The sequence below is a fragment of the Watersipora subatra genome, chromosome 2, assembly GCF_963576615.1.
Source record: "Watersipora subatra chromosome 2, tzWatSuba1.1, whole genome shotgun sequence".
Taxonomy (NCBI): domain Eukaryota; kingdom Metazoa; phylum Bryozoa; class Gymnolaemata; order Cheilostomatida; family Watersiporidae; genus Watersipora; species Watersipora subatra.
The window spans coordinates 13,330,507-13,355,465 of record NC_088709.1 but is presented as its reverse complement, the minus strand read 5'-3'; the positions used below and the strand labels follow the sequence as shown (position 1 = coordinate 13,355,465).

The window sequence follows — 24,959 nt, the reverse complement described above, 5'->3', positions numbered from 1 at the left end:
ATCTTTTTCTAACTCCTCCAGCCTGCATTGTTTTGCTGCCCTTTCTATTCTTTCTATAAACCTGCATAAATCTTCACAATTATCCTGTTTCATAGTAAATAATCTGTGTCTCGTTGCTACTATATTTTCCTTCTCAGAAAAATAATCGTCAAATTTTTCTTTAATGTCGTCATATTGCATGGCGTCGACCTCTATCTCCCATGTTTCAAAAATATCATACCCCTTCTCTCCCATACAGTCCAACAGAAACGCTGCCTTCTTTTGTTCTAAATCGTATTCTTTTGATTCTACTTTTCTTGTCACCCTGGTGTGTTCCTTTCTTTTTAATCCTGCCGACACAATTGCTATCTCAAATCTCTTAATAAATCTCCTCCATCCTTCCAATTCGGCTCCTGTTTCTAGTCTCAGCTCGGGTGTCTTAACCCCCTTCCCGAAAATACTATTGTTGTGTCTGTCGCTCATTTTCCAAGTTATTATCTTCAATCCTTCACTATTGTATAACTTATAATTTTTTTTTTCAACTATTATCCTCGCAAATTCTCTCTCTAATCATCAACTATTCGCTATTGCCTAATAATTTGATTATTATCGCTGACTTACTGAAAATTTCCTTGTAGTCGCCACTCTTGACACCATCTAACGTACCTGGTTTTTTGCGTCCTACCTCTCGCGTGCTCGCAGTTAAGTTGCCGCTATCCCCCTTTCTCCTCGCGAACCGGACATCCGGTTCTCCGCATCACACGACAAGATTATAAATGATCGAAGGCTCCGCACCAACAGCCTCCAACCAACCAAGCTTAGACCTAGAGTAGCGGTGCACCAAAGCTTTGCCGAAGTGTCGTCGCGGTAAAAACTTTAGCTCACGGCCTAAACTCTAGGAGTGTAGTAAAACAAAAATAAATAATGGAATAGCCTCGCTTTCTTTTGCGCAAATGCGATTTGTTCTTCCGGTAATGATAGAACGCTTGTTTCCAGTCATAACGACAACACTGGTCATTCACTGATGTTTGTAATTGCGGAATGGCTAACATGTCGTTTCATATTGCAAACTTACTGGACAAAATGCTTTCTACAGATAAAGATTTCAGGTTCATGGCAACAAATGATTTGATGACTGAGCTTCAGGTATTCCGATTAAAATTATTTTTAATGTCTGTTTCGCATTTTATATTCTCGACAGACGGTTTAACTGAAGGTAAAACAGGAATATTCAGTTTTAAATTGTTAATAATAATTACATCGATAAATTTTCAACTCAGACATGCTGAGGTGTATATGATTAATGATGTGATCGCTTTAAATGCGCGTTATAGTCCATTATACTTTGTTGATCCCATGTATGTCATTGTTTTATTATCGTTTTTCTGATTCTGATTCTGATTAAAAAGAGTCTCGAGACCTCAAAAGGAGGAAGTGGAGACCGTTTGCATAGATTGTATAAGAATAAAAATTTATCTATTTGAACAAGTGAATTTAAAACATCAATTAATAAAACTTTCCTGTTCTAATGATCTCCCAATCTAATATCCCGAGTTTTCATACCACTTAATATCAATTATTTATTGGAAACTGCATTTTTCGGGATGCATTGATATTTTCTCAACTTACTGTTATTGGCTGTTTGAACAATGCATCGAATTTTTATTCAGCACTTGAAATGTCTGAGAGAGGTGCCGACCAGTACGCAGCGATCCTGAACAGTAATATAGTAGACAAGTATATTCGCAATTAAATAATGCCAAAAGTTATGATTTTTACTGTGAATTTTTCAGTAGATCTGCATTGCCTGAAGTAATGCTGAGGATAGATAGTAATGATTTTGATGTAAACCAGTTGTTCAGTAGATAGGTAGGCCCTATATATATTTAGACACAAAATATGAAATTTTTGCAGTTTAATTTTTCTAAAACTTTTTTTAGTTACAGTTTTAGTATCCTTTTCTCAGAGACTGGTATCACGATCGATTAATTATACAGAAAGCGATAAGGCAAAATAGATTTAGTCCATATTGTGGTGGAACACAAGATTTCCATCCCCTCTTGTACAGTTTCTATCTGGAGTTATGTTCCCTTTCTTTCTTTTGTTAGCCACGCCCCTAAGAGAGGCTGGTCTTATCATCTAATTTGCATAATTTCATGTACTTAAGGCAGGGTCTCGGCCCTTTGTAGTTGTTCAATACATGCAGTGCAATTGAATCATACTCTTTCTGCTACCTTAAGCGATACCTGAACCACCCCGGCATATAGCTATCTCCAAAGACCTAGTCTATGGACTGTGCTGTGGGGATAGACTCATAAGAACACTGTCGACCTCCGGTCGACTTTGTCGACCTAGTATAAAACCTCTTTGGTGCAATCCCTTGTGTGAGGTGGTTAATGTTGACCGGTGGAGTAAGCCGACCTAGTCGCCTCTGTGTGTTGGTCACGGGAAACCAGTACACAGCCCCTGTGAAGGGTGAATGCAGACCGGTAGAGTAAGCTGACCTAGTCGCCTCTACGTGTTGGTCGCAGGAACCAATACAATATCTATACGGAAGCTGACATTCTCCAGATTTGTTCTAAATCATAGACAAAAATAATATACTTGTATGTCTATATGAACAAAAGTTAATGAATAAGGCTCATCAAATCTGTTGTTATAGCAAGTATAATATCACCTATAATTGCAATTGCATAATTTTTCAGGCACAAACATAACCAGCAGTTTGCATCAAGAAAAAGTTTCTACAAACTTGCTAAATTGCACAAAATTATCTGAAGAAAAACCATCAATAATTGATTTATCAATATAATTGGGGAATATTATCTCAAAATAAACCAAAATACTAAGTACAATTGCTACATTTATTAACACCAGCCACTTATTAACGTAAAAAAACCAAGTTACGCGTAACTAGTCTGGGCTCTTTCTGCATCTACTGAGAATTAACCCATTCAGGACTAATTAGTTATTGGTTGACTGCTCCCCCAGCCCAATTAATTTTTCACTAGCCTTACAATTAAAATAGAGCTACACAAAATTGAGTATAACTAGAGTTCTTTTCAAAATAATCTTGATTTGTTTTTTGCAGCATAACAAAGACATTCCAGGCTACAATGTGATATAAATTTTTGTGCACCTTTACAAATTCTACTGACCACAATTTCTAATAATTCTGTGAACTTTTTTTTTATCAAAATTAGTTTTCATGTTTCGTAGCAGCTCACAAGCAGTTTTTTGATACTGACATTGTTGGACTTACGTTAGATTGATAGCAAACTTTATCAGCAGCAAATAAAAAAAAAGATTTCTCAATTCCGAGCAATAGAACAGGTGTTACTAGCTTCTAACCAACACTACGTCACTGACAGTTTTATCAATTATATAATCAAACAATTTGTTAATTTATATTGAAATGCATTGCAGAGGTTATTATGAATATATTATGCATAAAGAATACTCAAGTTACCAGCTAACAGACAATCAATTACTAGCAAAAAAATAGGTGTAAAAATACAGTAAAATATATTGTAAAAAATACAGTAAAAATGAATATGCATGAAAACGAAACAATATATACATGTATAATAAGGGTGTGTTCATTAAAAAATTATGACACGGTGAGAGTTATTTGATGCCAACTACACATGCATATTTGCTGCCATTATAAGTTAGTTGATGCAGTATTCATCAGATATTGGTGTTGAAGCCCTAGGCTCATCAACAATGGCATCATCACTCACAAGCCCTTGACTGTCTTCACCTACATGTAGCAAATATGATCGGTAGTAAGCAACCTATTTGCTTTCAAACTTCTTGTACAGCCTAGAAAAAATTGTGCTTTAGTAGCTTTTCAGGGTAAATACCTAATAACAAATTGAAAATAAGTAGTCTACTGCAGCTAACAATTGGTAATACAAATTGCAAATATTTTTTGATACTGTAAATATAAACACAAAAAGTCATGAAGATGATTACTGTGGTAAGTGTCCCCTATCGACCAATATTAGAGCCTAGTGGTTAAGGCTAGTTTATAGTAGATGTTGAGGTTGAGAACTATATGCTTGACTAATTGTGGGTTGAACAATTGGATATAAATGAAATAAGAAATTTTTATTATCTTGTAGTTCTACAAGGAAATCATAAAACTATTGTTTATTATGGGGTAATAGAGTGATGAGTTCATGCTGCAAAAAGATCTAAATTTTATTGGATTGAAAATGTTATAATCATGTGTATCATGAAAAAAATCCATATCTTACACTGTTAGAATAAAGTTTGTTAGAAATTCACAAGAAAAATTTCGGCTTTTTATCGTTTTTTTTTCGGTAAAATTCTATAAATAGCCACATAAAACTTACCTTCTTCCATCAGAAAATTCTCATTTTCTTCTTGAACATTACTTTTGTTGCTATTTTCTTCCCCTGAGCTGATTACCGCATCTAATTCACTTAAAAATTTTGCCATCGTTCGGATAAACCTTTTCCAATATGGCGATCATCAAATTTCCAAAACAGTTGATATCTATCACATAATTTGTTAGTTAAAACTTTCTTGTCCAATCACATATTTGGTATCAAAATGATGCCCAGACTCTTAAACTTCGTTTGGTGAATGAATAAAACTGATGTACCTAAACAGCTAAGCAATAGAGCAAATCAAAGTTTAACCCGAGTACTTCGGGAATGGGCCCTGGAGAGCACAACTCTTCCCGAGGTATTCGGGAACAGTCCTGAGTGGGTTAAGGCATCTCACAAGTCACCAGGACCAATACAATGTTTTGTAGTGCAAGATATACAAAAGGATTAATAGTGCATCATTTGTCCAAAAGAGACAGGTGATGGAAATGTTGAAGTTTTTTTCATAGTCTGCCATTACCCATACCATACATGCATAGTCAAACTAGGATAGAATAGCTGATTACAATCATCCCTGATAAGACCACAAACATATCACATCTGATACATGTAACATTTCACAAGTGCTAACAGATTTTGCCAAAGCTTTTCTTAATTATCAAGCATCACTTGCCACTACCTTGTAAATGCAAAAACTTAGCCTTGTATTAGCTAGGGTAATATTGATGAAATGTATAAATCTTTCCCTAAAAACTGACCTATAACAAGAGTTCTTCACAGAGAGTTCAACATTCTTTTATGAGCCTTTAATAATGATTAATTTATGTTGCGCTGTTGCATGTCGCTTTTGTATACACTGCTAGTAAGCAAAAACCCTCAAAACTATATTTATACAAATATGTACCAACAGCTGAATAATTAGAGACATTGATCGTAGTGTCAGTTGAGGTTAAAAAAGTTGTAAAATAAAATTTTTTATGGTTTAAGATGTATGTCTATGATTTAGCTATATGAAATGCTGGGGGTGCCCATAAGTTTCAAATTATTCCTATCATTTATCTGAGTTGAAGAATGTTCACTGGACAACATAAAAGAAGCCATCTTTTAGTGCCGAGTAGAAAAACGAAAAAGACTGCTTGCCATAATTAGTAATGGCTTGGTTAATTGCAGAGCATCCTAGAGTCAACCCAACTAGTAGAACCCAACCAAACCACTAGTACAATCCAACCAGAACTAGTTCACCAGCTTTTAGAAGTAGAATGCCATACACAGACAACTTGCATGAGCAAAAATGAATGAAGCACTAAAATTTATCAAAAAGATATAAATATAGAAAAAATATTTAAAAAGAGTCTTCTTTTTGAAGAAACATGGTTTTTCTCAACCCTGCAAAGCCACACTCATTGGAATCATATGTTATGTCACTTACTCATTCAGTTAATTGTGAGTCACACTAACTTCATAGTAGTGTGTGTAACAAGAGAATATGTATGGGATGTTTCACTTCTCCAGTTTTTAAACGGTTCATCTTCAAAAAATTTTGTTTGTTGATAAATTATAGATTGTTAATTTTTTATCTCTTAGAAATGTATTTACCTATAACAAAGAACTACGGAAACATGTTCTAGTGCTTAACAAATTATATCTGTACAGTAGATTTTTCTCACTAGGCGCGAGAATTGAGAATTGTGTTAGAGATTTTTGGACAAGAATATATTTGGTGGTATGAACTGGTTATATTTGCCTTATTAGAGTATTTTTAAAATAAAAGGTTTGAATTTCAAAGAGGTTTTATTTTGAAGTTTTTAATAATCCGTGAGCTGAGTCCGGAACGAATACTTTTATCGAGAAGGTAAAAGTAAAACCATCCGATGTCTTTAGTTTTTGCACGAGTAGTAGTCATTGGCACCAGCTCGCATATATTTAGCAATCAGTTTCGCCATAACATACAACCCCAAAGATATCTGAGCTGTTGGTGGTACCTTACCGGCACTTTCCACAGTTGTATGCAGCCTTTGTTTCAACAATAGATGATTGATAATTATAGAAAAACTCTATAAAACTTGATGATGAAAGTGAAAAGAAGGTAGTAAAAATGCTACTCAAACTATTGGAGGACCAGAATGGTGAAGTACAGAACCTTGCAGTCAAGTGTCTGGGACCGCTAGTAGCCAAGGTCAGTTTTATCAATCTCGCTTATTATTACTGCCTGTATCTGTTTTTTTTTGTTGCATTTTGATGGTTTATTCGTGTCATTCGCTTAGCAGTTAATTATGTGTTAGCGACATGCTGGATGTTTCATCGCTTATTTATATTATGTTAGCCTTTTCTACCACTACTCTTAGGTGAAGGAAAGTCAAGTGGAGACGATAGTTGATACTCTCTGTACTAATATGATGTCTGAAAAAGAACAACTGAGGGATATTTCGAGCATTGGTCTCAAAACAGTCATTCTAGAGTTACCTCCAGTTGCTACTTCTCTCGCTGCTAGCATCTCAAGAAAGATTACAGGAAGACTGACTGATGCGGTAACAAAACAGGATGATGTCTCGGTGCAACTTGAAGCTTTTGATATTCTTACAGACCTGCTGAGTAGGTTCGGTGCGCTGCTTGTGAGCTTCCACAGTTCCATACAGACAGCGTTACTGTCACAGCTTTCTTCCAAGGTTTGCATAGCCTTTGCTTTTGGCAGTTTGATGGATTTTAAGCTGCGTGTATTTCTTACAGCCGCTTAAATGTGTAATGAACTACCATCTCCATATGTCTAGTTGCCTGGTATTTGTATGTGGAGATAGTGATGGCCAGTCACACGTTTAGTGATTTACCATGATCGTTTATATATTGGTTTGTATCTTCTCTAAGGTTCTTTTGTACTAGAGAGTCTTTATCAACGGATGGATACCTGACAGAATATGAAAGAGGAAGTCACCAAATGTCATCAAACATGATTCGTCGCTTGTTTGCTTAGCGCTTCTTTTTAAGCCTTCATTGAGCTATTTTGAGGGTTGGTTCCAAATGTGCGGAATTGTTTACTGTAGAGGCCTGCCGTTTGCAAGAGAAGCATCAAAGCGATCGGGCATCTTGTCCTCTGCAGCAATAACGTACAGTTTGATGAGCTCATGCAGTTTCTTTTAAAAAGACTTGATGAAAACAGCAATCCATCCACTAAGAGCATCTACATCCAGGTATTTTATCCTCACCTATGACAATAAATACCTTGTAAGGTGAATAATTTGTCATCCATACCTTGAAAGACTATTTGAAATGCAGTTTTTGAAGAGTGCAACAAATTTGCATTGAGTTGTCACACAAGCTCAACTCTAAAGGTGCAAACACACTAGGCGATATTTGGCGCGATATCGCGCTGTGTGCAGAGCGATAACGCTAGACATTCTCTATCAAAACTTTCTCGCAAGTTTTTGATTGGTTTTGATTGGTTGGTTTTTTCCAAAATGCAATTCTATGGCTGGGAATTTTTTCCTATCGATGTTCACCAGCATACAGCAACAACATTTTGCCATTTTGTTATGATTGAAACATCATCAAAACGAACACTGAATTGTTCATAGATTTATTAAGAGCACACCCAGTCCTGTATGACACAACACATAAAAAGTACAAAAAAACTCGGTTGAAAACCAACATTTGGGAGTCAATCGTTGCGCAGGTTGACCATCTTGAAAATTGTAAATATTTATTATATTATAAAACTACTATCAAGTAAACTATATATATAAAGTGTAATATATTGCTGTTAAAAATGCAAGATTCCTTTTTTTTCTTATGTCTTGTAGTGTACAATCCATAAAAGTGAGATCGGTCTAGTAACAAAAGTGGAAGTTGTTTACGTCCATCGCCTAGAAGGCGCCTTATTGATTTAAATTTATTAACAACTTCGAAGAAACTAATGATACAGAATCTTATTGGTAGTTTGTGAGCGGGCCCACGTTATATTTGCTGGTGAATCGCTCCAAGTGTGTTTAGGCACACGCCAGCGATATCTTCGCGCTCCTCATGACGCACACGATAAAATCGCCTAGTGTGTTTGGGCCTTAACCCTTTTGCAGGCATAGCAACATTTTTGTCGTTTTGAGATACTGACGCTAGTGGGCAGAGCGACTATTATGTCGTCACACGAACGTTTTTATGAATTGATTTCAGGTTAGCTACTTGCCTTAGTTGTTTAATTTTTTTACTAATAGTAAACTAAAATAGATTGGTCTCTGTTAGCAACAAAAAATAAGCCGTCTTGAGAAGAAAAAAACGATCGTTTTTGCAATGCTAAACGAACAAAAAATCCAAAATAAAAACGTATTTAAATTAAATTGGGAATTTTGTTTGTAGCTTGTTTCTGCTTGTGTTTCTGCTTTCAGAATGTTTTACCAGAGTGCAAAAAAACTTTCTTTTACTGTCATGGCGTCCTCCAAAAGCTATAGGCATAGGCAAGGCTATAGAGGAACAAGAATAAGCACATAATATCAAGAAGTACCCTAGCTAGAGAAACAGTTATATGAAGAATTGACTTGAAACATGTTTATTTGTATTTACCTGTATCATAAAAAACATATTACACGAATAAAGTATCATAAATAAGAGTGTATCAATGATTTCTTTTAAATCGATTTGTGAAAAATTAATTTGCTCAGGGGGTTTCAAATAGTTCCAAAAAAACTCGTCTGCAAAAGGGTTAAAGAATTTTTAACAAATACCCAGTGACAGTGAAAATTTGGTCCGAATGCGCTTTTTTATGATGATAATTTACCCAATTACACTCGATGTAAGTGTTGACGATCTTTGGAAAGTAACATAAGTCTTGCTTATTTTTCGTTGTAGTTTCGTTTGATTTCATTTTATTTAACAAAATAAAGCTGTAGTTGGGCTCACTAATAATATGCTATTTAATCAAACTCAAAGCTTCGCCGTGCCCTACCGAGGCAAGTTAAATATGACCAAGCACCTTTTTTTCAAGTGTCTGTAGTTGCTCGTCTCTGCACCAAAGCCTTTCAATATCCACAACTTCCACAACTGGTAATTCAACTTTTATTCCTGTCTAAATGTGGATTTGTACATTTCAGTGTGTCGGGCGAATAAGCAGGGAAGCAGGACACAGGGTTGGAGAATATCTGCAGCAACTCATCCCCCTAATCATTAACTTCTGTAATATAGATGATGATGAGCTCAGGGAGTACAGCATCGAGGCATTCGAGTATTTTATACTCAAATGCCCAAAGGAGATAACTTCGTATGTCAGTCAGGTGAGGCTCTTGAACACACAGTTTGCTGTATGTGCATATCTATTAGTCTTTCTATAGCCTGTGTTTCTTAAGCTTGATACAATCACTAGTGTGTATAAGTGATTTGTAGATTATCGACTTGTGTCTCGAGTATTTATCCTATGATCCAAACTACAACTATGGTGACGATGAGGATGAAGCGGATGATATGGAAGTCGATGAGGATGATGAAGATGATTTGGATGATGACTACAGGTTGTTTGTTTTTCCTTTTGTGTACGCTCGCACGGCAACTATGATTGCTGGTACATTAATAGTCGGGATTACATAGGGTATTACCAAAGTGTATATAGTGTACTGGCTGTAGGGTAAACCATGGTTACAGCCTTACATGGGGTACTAGATAAACGCATATAAAATACTATCAGAAAGTATATGGGGTACTAGTAGAACGTATGTAGAGTACTGCTCCCTGCTAGTAATTTAAGTACTCTTTGCTTATATTCTTTATACTGTACTCTTTGTACTCCACAGCAGTATTTACCTACTCTAGTAATACTCTGTGTACTCTACTGGTTCACTCTATATTCTCTTGTTGTACTTTATACATTCTCTGATAGTACCTATGTATTCTATATTTTCTATAGTACCTATGTACACTTTTGTAACACACTGTATGCTCTTTGTTAGTATGGTAACACACTGTATACTCTTTGTTAGTATGGTAACACACTGTATACTCTTTGTTAGTATGGTACCACACAATGTACTCTTTGTTAGTATGGTAACACACTATGTACTCTTTGTTAGTATGGTAACACACTGTATACTCTTTGTTACTATGGTAACACACAATGTACTCTTTGTTAGTATGGTAACACACTATTTACTCTTTGTTAGTATGGTAACACACTATATACTATTTGTTAGTGTGGTGACACACTACATCTATACCTCGACAAAGAGCTTATGCATTTTGTGACTGAGCTCGTATATCAATTTACTCGTGTCTCAAAACACTACTTCCTATATAAAAATAACCAAATACAAATTAATCCATTACCATATGATGAAAATACACAAAACAGGCTATTTAAATAGAAAAAAGTTTTTTAATTGTTGTAATTCAGTAACTACACTAACAAATTACCTATTAAGCTGTTAAAATCTGCAATAGAATGTAACATTACTATGTACACTACTGTAATTTTTCACCGTCGAGACAGACGTAATAGCTAAAAGCTGTCTGAGGGTACTTGACAGCAACGCGTTCGGTACACTCAACTTTTGTGACGCTACACAACTGAAACTTTGAATTTAAATTTAATGAATTCAGCTCACTAAACTCTTAAGTAAACCTAAGTTTTAATTTCTCACTAAACCGACTCTAATTTTGTCGTTTCAAATTTTTATTATTTGTATCCGAGTTGATGGTTTTTTTCTCTCATTACTATAACTTTTAGATGACCTTTTAAAGGGTTTTTAAACTGATTCGAGCAAAAAGACCAAGCGATGCTGTTTTCGGAAACGGCCTCTCGCATACTTGTCCATACATATACTGGCCATTGAGAACTGGCTTGTATGCTCGTATCTCAGAGATTACTCGTATCTCAAGGAAGAAACTTGCTTGAACACTTTTGATATCTCAGTTTTCTCGTATGTTAGGGCATTTTGTTAGTATGGCAATACTTATATACTTTTTGTAGCGCTTTACAAATTACTAACTATTGCACTAAATACTGTCTGATAATACTTTGTATACTCTATGTTAGTGCTTTATGTACTTGTCACTAGTACTCTATTCACACTCTTGTATTGATACTCTCAAATGCTCTTTTCTCTTCCTAGCAACATGTGAATTTGTTTTAGTGATGATGATGACATGAGCTGTAAAGTGAGAAGAGCGAGTGCAAAGTGTTTGAATGCTGTAGTTAGTACAAGACATCACATGCTCGCTGAGCTATACACACGGTTGGTTTGCTACATCACTATTCTCCTTCACTCAACTTATCCAGTTCAACCCCGTAGTACCCTGACTGGACAAATTAAGTAGGATATTCAATGCTTACTATAAGCTGTTTTTCAATACTCGTGCAATGTCGGGCATTTAGCTAATATATATGTACATGTATATACTAGCCAAATGTCCGGCGTTGCACGGGTATTAAAAAACAGCTTATCAACAGTGGCAGGTAATGTAGTTGCCTGCCATTAGCTTAGCACTTTTCCAATGGCTAATTTGAGTAAGTTAGTATCTGCGTTGCTAAACTTAATGATAATAGCTGTGAGAGCAAGCTTTAGTGACCTTGCGTGTAACGCTGAGTGCTATGCAAATGTTAACCTAGATAACGACTCATATCGCCCAATAAATCATTGCATCTCGTGTAGCTGAATAGGTTAGGTTATCACCTAGTGAATGGGTGGTTTCGAGATCAAATCTTCTGCGATACGGAAATATTATCACTAGATACTAGTTGCTATAACTGGATAGACCAAATTGGACAGACAATATTCATATTATCATATATATACATGTATGACAATATAAATAACAGCTCTGAGCACTACTATAAAACTATTAAAACCTAATTAAACTTAAATTTATAATACTTTAAGCTCTGTATATAATAACCAAAACTGGTAAAAACAGTTTATCTGAAGAGTGCCCTCAGCAAGCGTGAAACTATTAGTAATAGTGTTTTATCTAAAGTAATAGTCTGTTTTACCAACTTTCTATATATACATGTATGTGTGATTAAATATGAAATATTATAAATATATTGTATGTATTTTGAGTGGAAAATTGTGTGATTATTGTGCGTGACACAAACTCTATAATTTCTTCATGACACTCGTTTCAGCCTGTTTATCACTGTCATATACTTCTGTTTATCTCGTTCAGCGTCTCTCCACCACTTATACAACGATTTAAAGAAAGGGAAGAAAATGTAAAATCGGATATATTTGCCATTTACATATCACTTTTGAGACAAACCAAACTCGTTACGATTGGAGAGGTCAATGAATCTCATCCTCTAACCTTGCTAAGAAACCAGCTGCCAATGATCGTTAAGGGAGTTACTCGACAGCTCAAGGAGAAAAGTTTTAAGACTCGTCAGGTTGGTTTCAGTTGTTCTGTTGGAATGAATGGTGAGCTTTGAGAATGCTTGGTATGTTTTCACTTGCATATAGCTCATTAATCTGTTGGTTACGATCACAAAAACAAATCACAAAACAATTTATAGGGAGTTTGACTACGTTTAGTTAGTATTAAGAAGTTTTGGAAGTATGTTTGGAAATCTTGTTTCCTTTAGATTTTGTAAAAGGTTTATTTTGCTTTGTTTGTATTCGTAATTAAAACGAGTTCATCCAATTCAGTCTGATGGAGACCTGAGGAATATTTTCCAAATTATGATAATTTGCTCACTCCATAACTATCTAAAGAAAAGGTGTCAAAGCCATGTACACGTGTAAAAGCAGTATTCAATCTCAACAACTGACCTTAGCCTCGAGTTCCTCTGATTCAGCATTATTGACTGTGATAGTTGTTTTGCACCAGTGCGAACGCTGATGTCTTCTCTATTGAATTGAATGTCTAGCTGTATATTTGGGGTGCCTTTGCTGCACTCTTACCTCATTGATTACGTCTGTTAATTGGGAGCACATTTTTTCTATTTTTAGAAAGCTGAAAAGTATAGGCCCATTATTGTAATAAATATAGCGAATGATTTTTCATAATGACCTTGAGTGCTAACTTTATAGGCCAGTGTATAACCAGCATATGTATTGTTCATAATGACCTTGAGTGCTAACTATATAGGCCAGTGTATAACCAGTATATGTATTGTTCATAATGACTCATTGACTCATGGAAAGTTCCTTTTTTATAACGTGTCTAGACCATAGAGTTATCTCCCCCTAGAGTGATAACTGTGCATTCAACAACACGAGCGTTTCCGGTGCCAACAAGGAGCGTTTAGGCCACGCCCCTTTTTTGTGCTAGTCAATCGTAGTCATAGACCTATTAACTATATTAGACTGGGCAATGCGAAGCCACGGTGTCCTACATAAATAGCCACATTCTTCGCGACGCAGCGTCAACGCTTTGTTCACTTGCAGCTGGTCAGGCAAGCAAGTCATCATTGTTTACATTGAAAGAATGGGCGGAGACAGCTTTTTTGCTACATGTAATTTGACATAACTACTAAAGTACACAAGATATTGGTTTAAAATTTTAGATGCAAAGCTTATACACTATGCATTTCCTACCCTGCAAATTTGTAAACATAAAGTTGAATATTTCATATGTAAAGTGCCAGTAAAAATGTATATTGATCTATTCAAAAAATATTGCAAAATTATCAACATTGCCCTATGCTATGGGCTAACATGTCAGATAGCTAGGTGTAGAAACTGATTTCAAATGCATACACACTGGTAAATGGTACACTGATCACAGTCTGCCATGAACATAAATGTTGGGTCTTAGGTTTTATGCAAACAGCATCAAAAAATCGTAGAAAACAAACGACAAATGGTACACTTTTCTAGGCATATTGTGAAAGGCTACTCATGACTAAAGACGACCAGTCGGCTGAGCTTTGATCTAAGATTACTCTTGTTAGCTGCTACCTTTGTAGCTTCATGTGTAATTCTAATTCTGACATATCTGGATGTGGTAGTTTTAACTGCTGTGACTTGATGGAAATTCTTGATGCAAATTGCTTTGTAAAACCAATAAAAGAGTCTTAGTGACTACCAGCTTGTGTATGTCTGCAGTGATTCCTTGTAAGTTGACACACTGCCGGATGATCTGTTCTGAGCCTAGACATATCTTTGTGATGACAGGATGAGGTGTAAACAGACCACCTCTATCTTTTATACTGATTAGTGTCACATCCTCCCTGGTGCGTAAACCTGGACAGGAGGCTATAAAGCTGGTGCAGTCATTGCAGTTGAGTTTTAAGCACCGTACCACATAACCTGCTAAATAAATATCATATGCTAATATTATTATAAAAAGTATATGTATCAATCGTAAAATAAATTTAACTACATCTCACTGATTTGCTGCAGTATTACTTCAAGCCACTCTACTACCTGTATATCTGTTCTATACACTAACAATAAGTGAAAGTAGCTAATACCAAAATACATGTACATACCTAAATCATGTAGGCCCCTATCATGTCTTTGAGGACAGTGTTTCTATATGATCCTGTCCAAGCTTGTACGGAAGTAGATACTTGGCCTCGCGAAATGTTTGAAAAATTTAATTCCCTATTCCAAGGTACGAGGTACGGTTATGTAGAGGGTCGGGAATGATCTCTTCAGATTGCTTGGTGGCTGTTGGCTCTTCATAGCAAAGTGAAGGTTACAGGACTGGCTCATCTCGGTCTGCTGAAGATGATTTAGATAGTGTTGGTCAGCATAACAGTCGTCTATGCTTTGGTTGAGTTGGTTGTAAATATTTTGGCAGAGAATCAAATACTCTTGGTACAGCAGTAGGCTTTAGTATGGCAGCCATCATCATACCAGGAGGTCTGCAGGAGATCACTGCCGAGCGCAGAGTATTTGGAAGGTATCTAATCCTTACGTTTCACGACGTCTATCCACTTGTTACGTATGTCTAGGTGTTTTTCTTCTGATGGAAAGGTGTGGAAACTGAGTTAACTGTCTTTTGCTGGAGTATTAGAACAACCAAATGCACAGCAAAAATTTTTACTCTTGTCCTGCAAAATAATCAGTAAATAATTGCATTCTTATGAGACCATCATAAAGTAAAAATCTTTTCATTGGGTTTAGCTACACTTCTAATTATAGCACAGCCATCACCATACTCATTTACTAGCCTATGTCCATCTGTCATGGTGATGAAAAACTTCATGAAATGGGCAACACTTTGTCTACTTTGCGGTTGGCACCTCTTTGTGCGAAGCGACTTTTCAAATATTAGTGCCAGCAATGAACTTTAAGAAAGCATTTTGAAAAAAACTATTATTTGTATGCATATCTCGGAAAAATCCGCAAGATTTCTTGCTCTTCATATCTAGGTACCTTTCACAACCACACTTGAAAATAATTGGAGTAAAATTTACCTTCGAATCATTTCCAGTGCTGGTAGTTGCTCCACTCTCCATGGCTTCCTACTTAAAATTATGGCCTGGACTAGGCAAAGTGAACAAAGCAACAAAGGGAACATAAACCTATTTTCTGATGCTGTTTGCATAACACCTAAGACCCAACATTTATATTCATGGCAGACTGCGATCAGTGTACCATTTATCAGTGCGTATGCATTTGAAATCAGTTTCTACACCTAGCTATCTGACATGTTAGCCCATAGCACGGGGCAACATTGGAAATTTTGCAATATTTTTTGAATAGATCAATATACATTTTTACTCGCACTTTACATATGAAATATTCAACTTTATGTTTAAAAATTTGCAGGGTAGGAAATGCATAGTGTATAAGCTTTGCATCTAAAATTTTAAACCAATATCTTGTGTACTTTAGTAGTTATGTCAAATTACATGTAGCAACAAAGCTGTCTCCGCCCATTCTTTCAATGTAAACAATGATGACTCGCTTGCCTGACCAGCTGCAAGTGAACAAAGCGTTGACGTTGCGTCGCGAAGAATGTGGCTATTTAAGTAGGACACAATGCTGAGCCGTGATGCATTGGATTGCCCAGTCTAGTATAGTTAATAGGTCTATGATCGTAGTGATCGACAGAACAATAACATCAGTCATGAGAATGATCATGAATTTCCAGTTAAGATAGTAATTATTGCTCATATTAAAGAAATGATGATTATAGTTTATTACTCTAATATATGCTTATTATTTAAGGCAATTCAATACCTACATGCATTGTAAAGGCACTGAATAGATGGTGTTAAGTAAGTGAGTTAATGCAATCAGTTACTCAAATGATATACAGCCCCCACACATGAGGGGCTGTATATCATTGGTTATTCATAGATAAGATAGATAATCATACTGGGGTTGTATTACATTGGTGTGATAGGAAGCTAATCGACTGCCATCAACTGAAAGTATTGACATTGTATGGTGATAGAGTGATTCATTGTCACCTCAGTTCACAAACAGCCCTTGCATGTAATATTAGATTTCAATACATATCAATCAAATACATAGACTAGCTTGAAGCAAAGATGTCCACTAGTTAGTGGACATCTTTGCTTGATGTAAGCAAGCAAAAAGTTTGAAAGTTAGAGTGGCAAATGTTGTTATATGTTAGATAAAAATAAATTATACTTAATTATACTAAATTATAATTATTTAAAAATAAAATAGACTTTTTATTACTTTATTTATTAAATAAAGTAATAAAAAGTAGTTGTGAATTACTTTATTTATTAAATAAAGTAATAAAACTTAGCTATGATTACAATAATTTTTTATTGTAATCATAGCTAAACAGATTATATTTAGCATTACTTGCTAATTATTTTACATTTAAACACATTTGCAGTTTCATTTTTCTTCTTAATTCATTTTAACAAAAAACTTCTTTCATGATATGAAGTTTAAAAGTTGTAGTTGTTTGAAAAAGCTTGAAAACATTTACAGTTGTTTTTATTTTCTCTCTTCTCTTCATTTATTTCAATTACACAAAACACTTTTCATAATATGTGGTTTGAAGGTTAAAGTGGTAAATGTTGTTATATGTTAAATAAAAATAAATTATACTTAATTCTACTAACTATAATTATATAAAAATAAAATAGACTTTTTTATTACCTTATTTATTAAATAATTTTTCATTGTAATCATAGCTAAACAGATTATATTTTGCCATTACTTGCTAATTATTTTACATTTAAACACATTTACAGTTTTATTTTTTTTCCTAATTTCCTAATTTATTTCAACAAAACACTTCTTTCATGATATGAAATTTAAAAGTTGTAGTTGTTTGAAAAAGCTTGCAAACCTTTAGAGTTGTTTTCTTTTTCTTCTTAATTCATTTAAACTGCTTAAAAATATTTTCTCATGATATGAAGTTTAAAAGTTAGAATAGTAAATGTTATATAAAAATAAATTTTCTGTCCAAATACTTTTTTATTACTCGGGCAACACCGGGTAGTACAGCTCATAGTTGATGGCAGTTGATTAGCTTCCCATCACACCAATGTAATACAACCCCAGTATGATTATGTATGTTATCTATGAGTAACTGCTTGCATTACCTTCACTTTCACTCACTATCTATTCAGTGCCTTGGCAAGTCATGTAGGTATCAGGGATTACGTGTATGTCACAATTTCCATTTTCATAATTCATTTCCATATTATTTCTATTTCCCTAACATTTCCATAATTCATTTCCATATTATTTCTATTTCCATAACATTTCCATAATTCATTTCCATATTAATTCCATTTCCATAACTCATTTCCATATTATTTCCATTTCCATATTAATTCCATTTCCATAATTCATTTCCATATTATTTCCATTTCCATATTATTTCCATTTCCATAATTCATTTCCATATTAATTCCATTTCCATAATTCATTTCCAAATTATTTCCATTTCCATATTATTTCCATTTCCATAATTCATTTCCATATTAGTTCCATTTCCATAATTCATTTCCATATTATTTCCATTTCCATATTATTTCCATTTCCATAATTCATTTCCATATTAATTCCATTTCCCTACTTCATTTCCATAGTATTTCCATTTCCATATTATTTCCATTTCCATAAATCATTTCTATATTATTTCCATTTCCATAAAAGTTCCATAATTCATTTCCATATTAATTCCATTTCCATAATTAATTTCCATAGCATTTCCATAATTCATTTCCATATTATTTCCATTTTCATACTATTTCCATACTTGTAAAATAAAAATAAATGGAAATATTTATGTTTATGGAAATGAAAAAGTAAACATTTCCATAATGTTTAGCAATCCCTTGTAGGTATTGAATTGCTTTAAATAATAAGCATATATTAAAGTAATAAACTATAATCATCATTTCTTTAATATGAGCATTAATTACTATCTCAACTGGAATTCATGATCCTTGTTTAACCCTTCTCATGGCTGATGTTATTGATCTAGTCAATCACTACGACTGACTAGCACAAAAAAGAGGCGTGGCCTAAACGCTCCTTGTTGGCACCGGAAACATTCGTGTAGTTATCACTCTAGGGGGAGATAACTCTATGGTCTAGACTATTCAAGCCTGAATAACTCTCCGTTATTCTACTTCGGGGAAAGCCAAACATGGATGGTGATGATATATTTAAAAAAGTTGAAATCATAAAAGATTCACATTAGAGCAAATCGTGTCAACTTTTCACATTTGTGACTGCAAAAAACTCTGCCATCTTTTGTATACTTCCAATTTATGCCAATATTTTCTGTAAATGTGTTACATGACACTAAATCAATTATATACTAAAATGAGGAAAAGTATTAAAATAACAAGCTAAAGCCAGGTTATAAAAGAAGATAATATAGACAACAAGCGTTGTGACAAATGTTTTAAGTGAACTATTTTGAGAAAGACTGTATTACAGAAACTGATGAACATATGGAAAGAGGTTGTATAGCACTTTCCTTCTATATCAATACCAACGTAAGCTGAAGGTAACGCAGCCATTTTATAATTATGTGTGGATTATAACTGGTGTTGCTGTACATATTTAGATGTCTTGCTGAGAAAATTATGTTGCGTTTATTATTATAAATTGTATGAAGTCTATTCACAAAGTGAAAAATAGTATAGTGAAGAATGTTTTATGATAGACACACAATTAAAAGGGTAGGTAAATTCCTAGGGTCAAACTTGGAGGTCTACAAAAAAATTGAAAATTGTATCAAGATCCACGGCATGTCATGTTGGGTTTTATCAAACTTACTCTTTAGCTGTTGTTATTTTTAATGGATTATTTGTCATTGAATAAACTATAACACATGTTCTTCACTCAGATGTGCGCCCGACAACAGAACAATAGGGTAAATGTATTAAGTTCTCATAACTATCACTGCTATCAAGATCTAGCTATCTCTACTATAAGGGTCTGATAACTATCACTGCTATCAAGATCTAGCTATCTCTACTATAAGGGTCTGATAACTATCACTGCTATCAAGATCTAGCTATCTCTACTATATGAAGATCTCATAACTATCAGTCCTGGAGTTCTGTTAAACCAGATATAATTTTATGCAGTTTTACTCATTACATGGCAGATCATTAGTTTTATTTCCTGAAAATACGAAGGATCGGCGGTGAAACCCGTATAAGCTTCATAAAATTTGTTACTAGAACAATTCACTGGTCAGATCAGATTTGTAATCTCAAACACGTGCAAGGATTAGCATTAGGTGTTGAAAATGGTAAAAAGTATTTTGATTCAAGTAAACTCGAGTCTATTAGACTACACTGTCTAGAATCTAGAGTAGATGGGTCTCAACACTTGACACTACATTTATATTAATAAAAGATGTTCTATTCATATTTTATTGTTTCGTTTTAACACATAAATATTGTCGCAATATTTCACTGTTTGTTATCACATAATTCAATTAAATCTAATGTTGCTTATTTAACCGTTTAATAAAAAATCTAGATTTGTTTCATTAGTTTTTAATAGATTCTAAAAAGTTAACACGCTGATAATGATAGTTATTAGTTATTTGTGTTTAGGAGACGTTCTTTACTTAGCCATTTTTCTTGAAGCTGATACAAAGAATATATTTCTGATTTAATCATCTTAAAAGTTTATTTCTACTAAACATCTGTTTGCTGTTCTAACTGTCTAATGCATTTGACCAATTTTGAACTTGATTAACTGTCAAACTAGAGAGAATATCATCTGTAATTATTACAAGGATCATGTCTAACCGCAAGTTAATATGACTAACTTTGTCTGTCAGCATCGCATGTTTATGGAAATCCTGTCTTGGTGAACCTTTAGTCAGCAATAATGAGATCCTTCTTCATTTGCATTTATAACTTTATTTTCTTGAAATTTGGCAAAACCTTATTTTAAAACAGACTGAACTACTGAAGATTTGGTGATATCTTAAATGTGTTAGTTCTGTGTGTTTGCAGTCGTGTTTCCTATTGCTGTCAGAGCTGAGCTTGGTGCTGACTGGCTGTCTTTCTGAGCACATTACGAGTATCATGCCAGGTATTAACTATTCACTCACTGACAAGAACAGCAGTTCAACCATGAAGATAGACACACTCTCCTTCCTTAACACTCTCATCGCTAATCATCCTGGAAATATTTTCCATGACCATCTAGGTGTAAGTATTCCCTCACTAGTACTAGAACTAGCAAGTGTGTGTTAACTAGACTGAAACTTCTGATGTCAGAAGCTGCAGTTGGGAGTAGCCGATGGTGTAAAGCTTACAGCTGACCAGCCTTGACCATGCTTCATTTGGTCAGAAGCTGCAGTTGGGAGTAGCCGATGGTGTAAAGCTTACAGCTGACCAGCCTTGACCATGCTTCATTTGGTTCAATCAGATTCAAATCTGATTATATAAGTTACCATCAAATGTGGTTTTAACTTAATTTTTCACTACAAATTTATTCAAATTTTATTCATTAAAAATAGGACTGGCAATAATATAAAGCAAATACCAGTAATTGTGTCTCTGTTTTAAGAGATAAACATTTTTGGCGCCTTATATTTGATGGTAAATTATTAGCAAATGCCATTTATAATCTTGTATAAAGGCTGAGAATGTTGTCATCCCCAACTTGTGTTGATTTATTGAGATATGTGAGCTTTGATTCAGTTATTATGTGGCAAGACTTTACTCAGTGCAGGTTTTTAGGCCTTCTAGACTTAGTTCCCAAGTTTAATTTGCTCTCCGCTTCATGTAGCCTTGGAGGCCAGTATTAGTTATTCTCCCTTGTAATATACTCGCTCTCTTGATTATCTACCCACTCTTGATTGGCTACTCACTCTCAATTCAGCATCAATGACATGATTCGCATGACAAATCAAACACTTTCATATTCTAATCTTTAACATCCGTTTGATGTTTTTTTAGTCTTTGGTGCCTGGGGTAGTGAATGCAGTGGCCGACAACTTTTACAAAATTGTTTCGGAGGCACTCCTAGTTGCCCAACAACTTGTTCAGGTCAGTATTTCTGACCAACTGCCTCGCAGCAGGAGTTCAGAAGTTTAGTGCCTCCATCTTACTTCTGCTTAAGTAACTGGTTCAAAATGAAATTGTTAGTTTTTATATTCTCCATTTTTTATCTTGTTTAAAGATGTTCAGTGAACATCTTTAAAGTCCGTTCAGTGAACAAAAACTCTGAACATCTTTAAACAAGATAAAAAATGGAGAATATAAAAAAGTTTATGTTGAGCTCTATAACTGTGTAGCTCTTCATGGAAGTCTATGCGAAATTAAAACTAACCATTCAATTTATGTATATAGCACATGGATATGTATAGCTCTATGGTTGTCTCTATGATGCTCCGCAGGTGCTACGACCTTTGAAGCCTCTTCAGCCTTTCAACCCGAGTTTTCTTGTGTATGTGAAGGCATTGTATGAGTGCACACTGGCTCGGCTAAAGGCTGCCGACATAGATCAGGAGGTTAAGGAAAGAGCCATTTCTTGTATGGGACGTCTGCTCTGTAACTTGGGTGACTGCCTTGGCACTGAGCTTACGGTACGCTGTAGGACTGTATATATTTCCTCTTCATACCGCTTGAATCTCACTGGATTTCTTGTAGCAAGCTTAAAATGGCTTAAAATTGTTAAATTATATTTTTTTTGAAGTGTGATCATCAGAGTTTCAATTGCTAGAATAATTGTTAGAAGACGAGGCCATGGTCAGTTACAGTAGGCAGTCGTTTATCAAGCCAAAAGCCTGTTGTCATTTTTATTACCAAGTTATTCCCTTTGAATTTGACCGTTCTTTGTTCCCGTAAGATTGGCTGATGTTTTGTAGCAGAGATGACAAGCAATTTTTAATTTTAAAATTAATATAACGTTGTTATGTAGCTATTCAACAGCGCTGATCGCTTACGTATGAATGATATCGATGTATTCAATAAGGTAGCCACATTCAGGTGCTGATTCTGCGTTCAATCGTCTACTCTTATTCTGATTGGTTGTTTCAACAGTGTGGTTAGTAAAGTTAGTAAAATAGTTTTAGCAGAAGATATTAACCATCGATTGAACACGCTATTCTCTGACAGTTCCCAGACGTTCCAGAGATTTTCTCAGTCGGATAGGCGTCGTTTACAATTTCTCAGTCTGAAAGGCGTTTTGATTGCTTTGTCACATAAATTCTGCTAGTGCACACTGTCTCTGCACTTTTATTGCTTGAGTGCGAATCTTTGCAGGTATGTCTGCCCATATTTGTGGACAGGTTGAGAAATGAAATAACTAGACTCACCACAGTCAAATCTTTGACACTAGTAGCATCGTCTCCTCTTTCGGTATGTTTTCGAGCAATATTGCTTGAGCTGTTTTGTTATGACATAAATCTTTGTTGCTGATGGAATTTATTTGTGTTTTACAAGCTTCAACTTGTTGCTGCCTCTAGCATGACTGTAATGTCATAATTATATTTTCTCAGATAGCCTTGGCTCCAATCCTTCCCGATGCCATTCCTATCCTCTCATCATTTTTGCGAAAGAACCACAGAGCGCTAAAACTTGCTACACTTCAGTGTCTCGATGTTATTATGCAGAAGTATTCTTCGGTCGTCAAACTTGATGTGGTAGGAGTCACTCTCGACTTTTATATATGTTCATCTTATAACAGCAGATGTCTGTGTTAGATCAGATTTCAGAACGAATATAGAGTTGTTACCTTCTCGTGATAGATATTCGGATCATGGTTGCATTGAAAGAAGTCTGGCTATATATGATCAATATATATGATCAATATATATGATCAATGTATATGATCAATATATATGATTATTATATATGATCATTATATATGATCAATTTATATGATCAATATATATAATCAATATATATGATCAATATATATGATCAATATATATGATCAATATATATGATCAATATATATGATCAATATATATGATCAATATATTTGATCAATATATATGAGCAATAAAAGGATGCCTATTTGTTCACAGCTATGAGGTTTTTTTAACGATTCTATAGCACTATTAGCGATTGCCTGAGATTCCAAACTGGCTAAAACTTCCTTATCATTTAGGTTGCCCAGGAGTGTGCCCCTCTCATCAATGAGTCCGACCTTCACATTTCTCAATTGACCTTAACTTTGCTGACCTCCATGTGTAAAGTGGACCCCCAAGTCATCACTGGTGTCCGGCAGGAAGTCATAAGCCAAGTGTTATTTCTGGTAAATATATTTGTAGCACACAGAGGTAGTACTGTTGGTTCCGCAGTATTTGTATGACTAACACATTGTTGTATTGACAGCGCCTCAGCTTATGTTGTAGTTAGGCAAGTCTCACTTGATCTATCCTACAGATGCCATCATAGGATAGCGGTGGATGCCCTTCTGTCTATAGGCACTATGTGATAGCTCGAGCAATCTTATACCTTTTCATTCCTTTTGTAGACACGGTCTCCATTGCTACAGGGCAGTGCCCTTACTTCAATGCTCCAGTTCCTCCGCTGCCTTGCTGCCTCCAATACTCCAGGTCTCCAGTTCACTGACCTGATAAAACTACTAACAGACCCGATATACCACCCTGAGAGTGCGTCCAGCCAGTCAAACACACAGTTAGCTGTTCATAAGCAGGTGCTGCCACATAAGTTCTAAGCGTAGTTACCACCAGCTGTTGATATCAGATGTTTTAATTCTGCTGCGTTGTCTATAAATCTGTTTCTTGAAAAGTAAGAGGCCTGTTACTGTTGTCTTCTTAGCAATTGTAAGATTATAGAAATTTGTCTAATCAAAAAACAACCATAGTATGTCGGTTGCTTTTTAGTTTAGACAAAAAGGCGTGATGAACATGTATTCTTTGCAGGCATTCCATTCGATAGCGCGATGTGTGGCAGCGCTGGCGCTGGCCAATGACGTGGCTTCCGTGGTCAACGAGTTTATGACTAGCCTAAGTAAAAAAGAGACGAGTGACTCTGTGCAGGTCTTCTGCTTGCTGACTCTCGGAGAGATCGGGAGGTACCAGGACATGAGCGCACACGCGCAGCCAGAGGGTGATTATTGTTCGGTTCTGCTTCTTTTGATGTTTAACAGTAGTTTATTTACACAACCTGCATGAGCTGACATTCCTTGGCAGGTCATTGTTGGCTGAAGTTTGCAAGCTGTGTGTTAAAGTACAAAATGGTGGCAAGACACGGTTTAGTTTTAAAGTTTGATATCTAGTAGTAGTTAGAAACTCCTTATAAGTGTTAGC

General features: G+C 35.1%; 1 protein-coding gene across 1 annotated transcript in view; it reads left to right on the top strand.

Annotated features, from left to right (window-relative positions):
* Positions 1-1,005: 1,005 nt before the first annotated feature.
* LOC137387863 (cullin-associated NEDD8-dissociated protein 1-like) overlaps positions 1,006-24,959 on the top strand; it is a 34,600-nt gene continuing 10,646 nt past the window's right edge. Inside the window, exons 1-16 of the mRNA XM_068074378.1 lie at positions 1,006-1,125; positions 6,385-6,513; positions 6,683-7,003; positions 7,376-7,522; positions 9,413-9,592; positions 9,702-9,826; positions 11,441-11,542; positions 12,474-12,690; positions 20,683-20,880; positions 21,634-21,723; positions 22,074-22,262; positions 22,942-23,037; positions 23,178-23,321; positions 23,792-23,938; positions 24,161-24,343; positions 24,573-24,759. Coding sequence (XP_067930479.1) covers positions 1,021-1,125; positions 6,385-6,513; positions 6,683-7,003; positions 7,376-7,522; positions 9,413-9,592; positions 9,702-9,826; positions 11,441-11,542; positions 12,474-12,690; positions 20,683-20,880; positions 21,634-21,723; positions 22,074-22,262; positions 22,942-23,037; positions 23,178-23,321; positions 23,792-23,938; positions 24,161-24,343; positions 24,573-24,759 — 2,560 coding nt within the window. The 5' untranslated portion in view covers positions 1,006-1,020. The remainder of the gene's footprint in view (positions 1,126-6,384; positions 6,514-6,682; positions 7,004-7,375; positions 7,523-9,412; positions 9,593-9,701; positions 9,827-11,440; positions 11,543-12,473; positions 12,691-20,682; positions 20,881-21,633; positions 21,724-22,073; positions 22,263-22,941; positions 23,038-23,177; positions 23,322-23,791; positions 23,939-24,160; positions 24,344-24,572; positions 24,760-24,959) is intronic.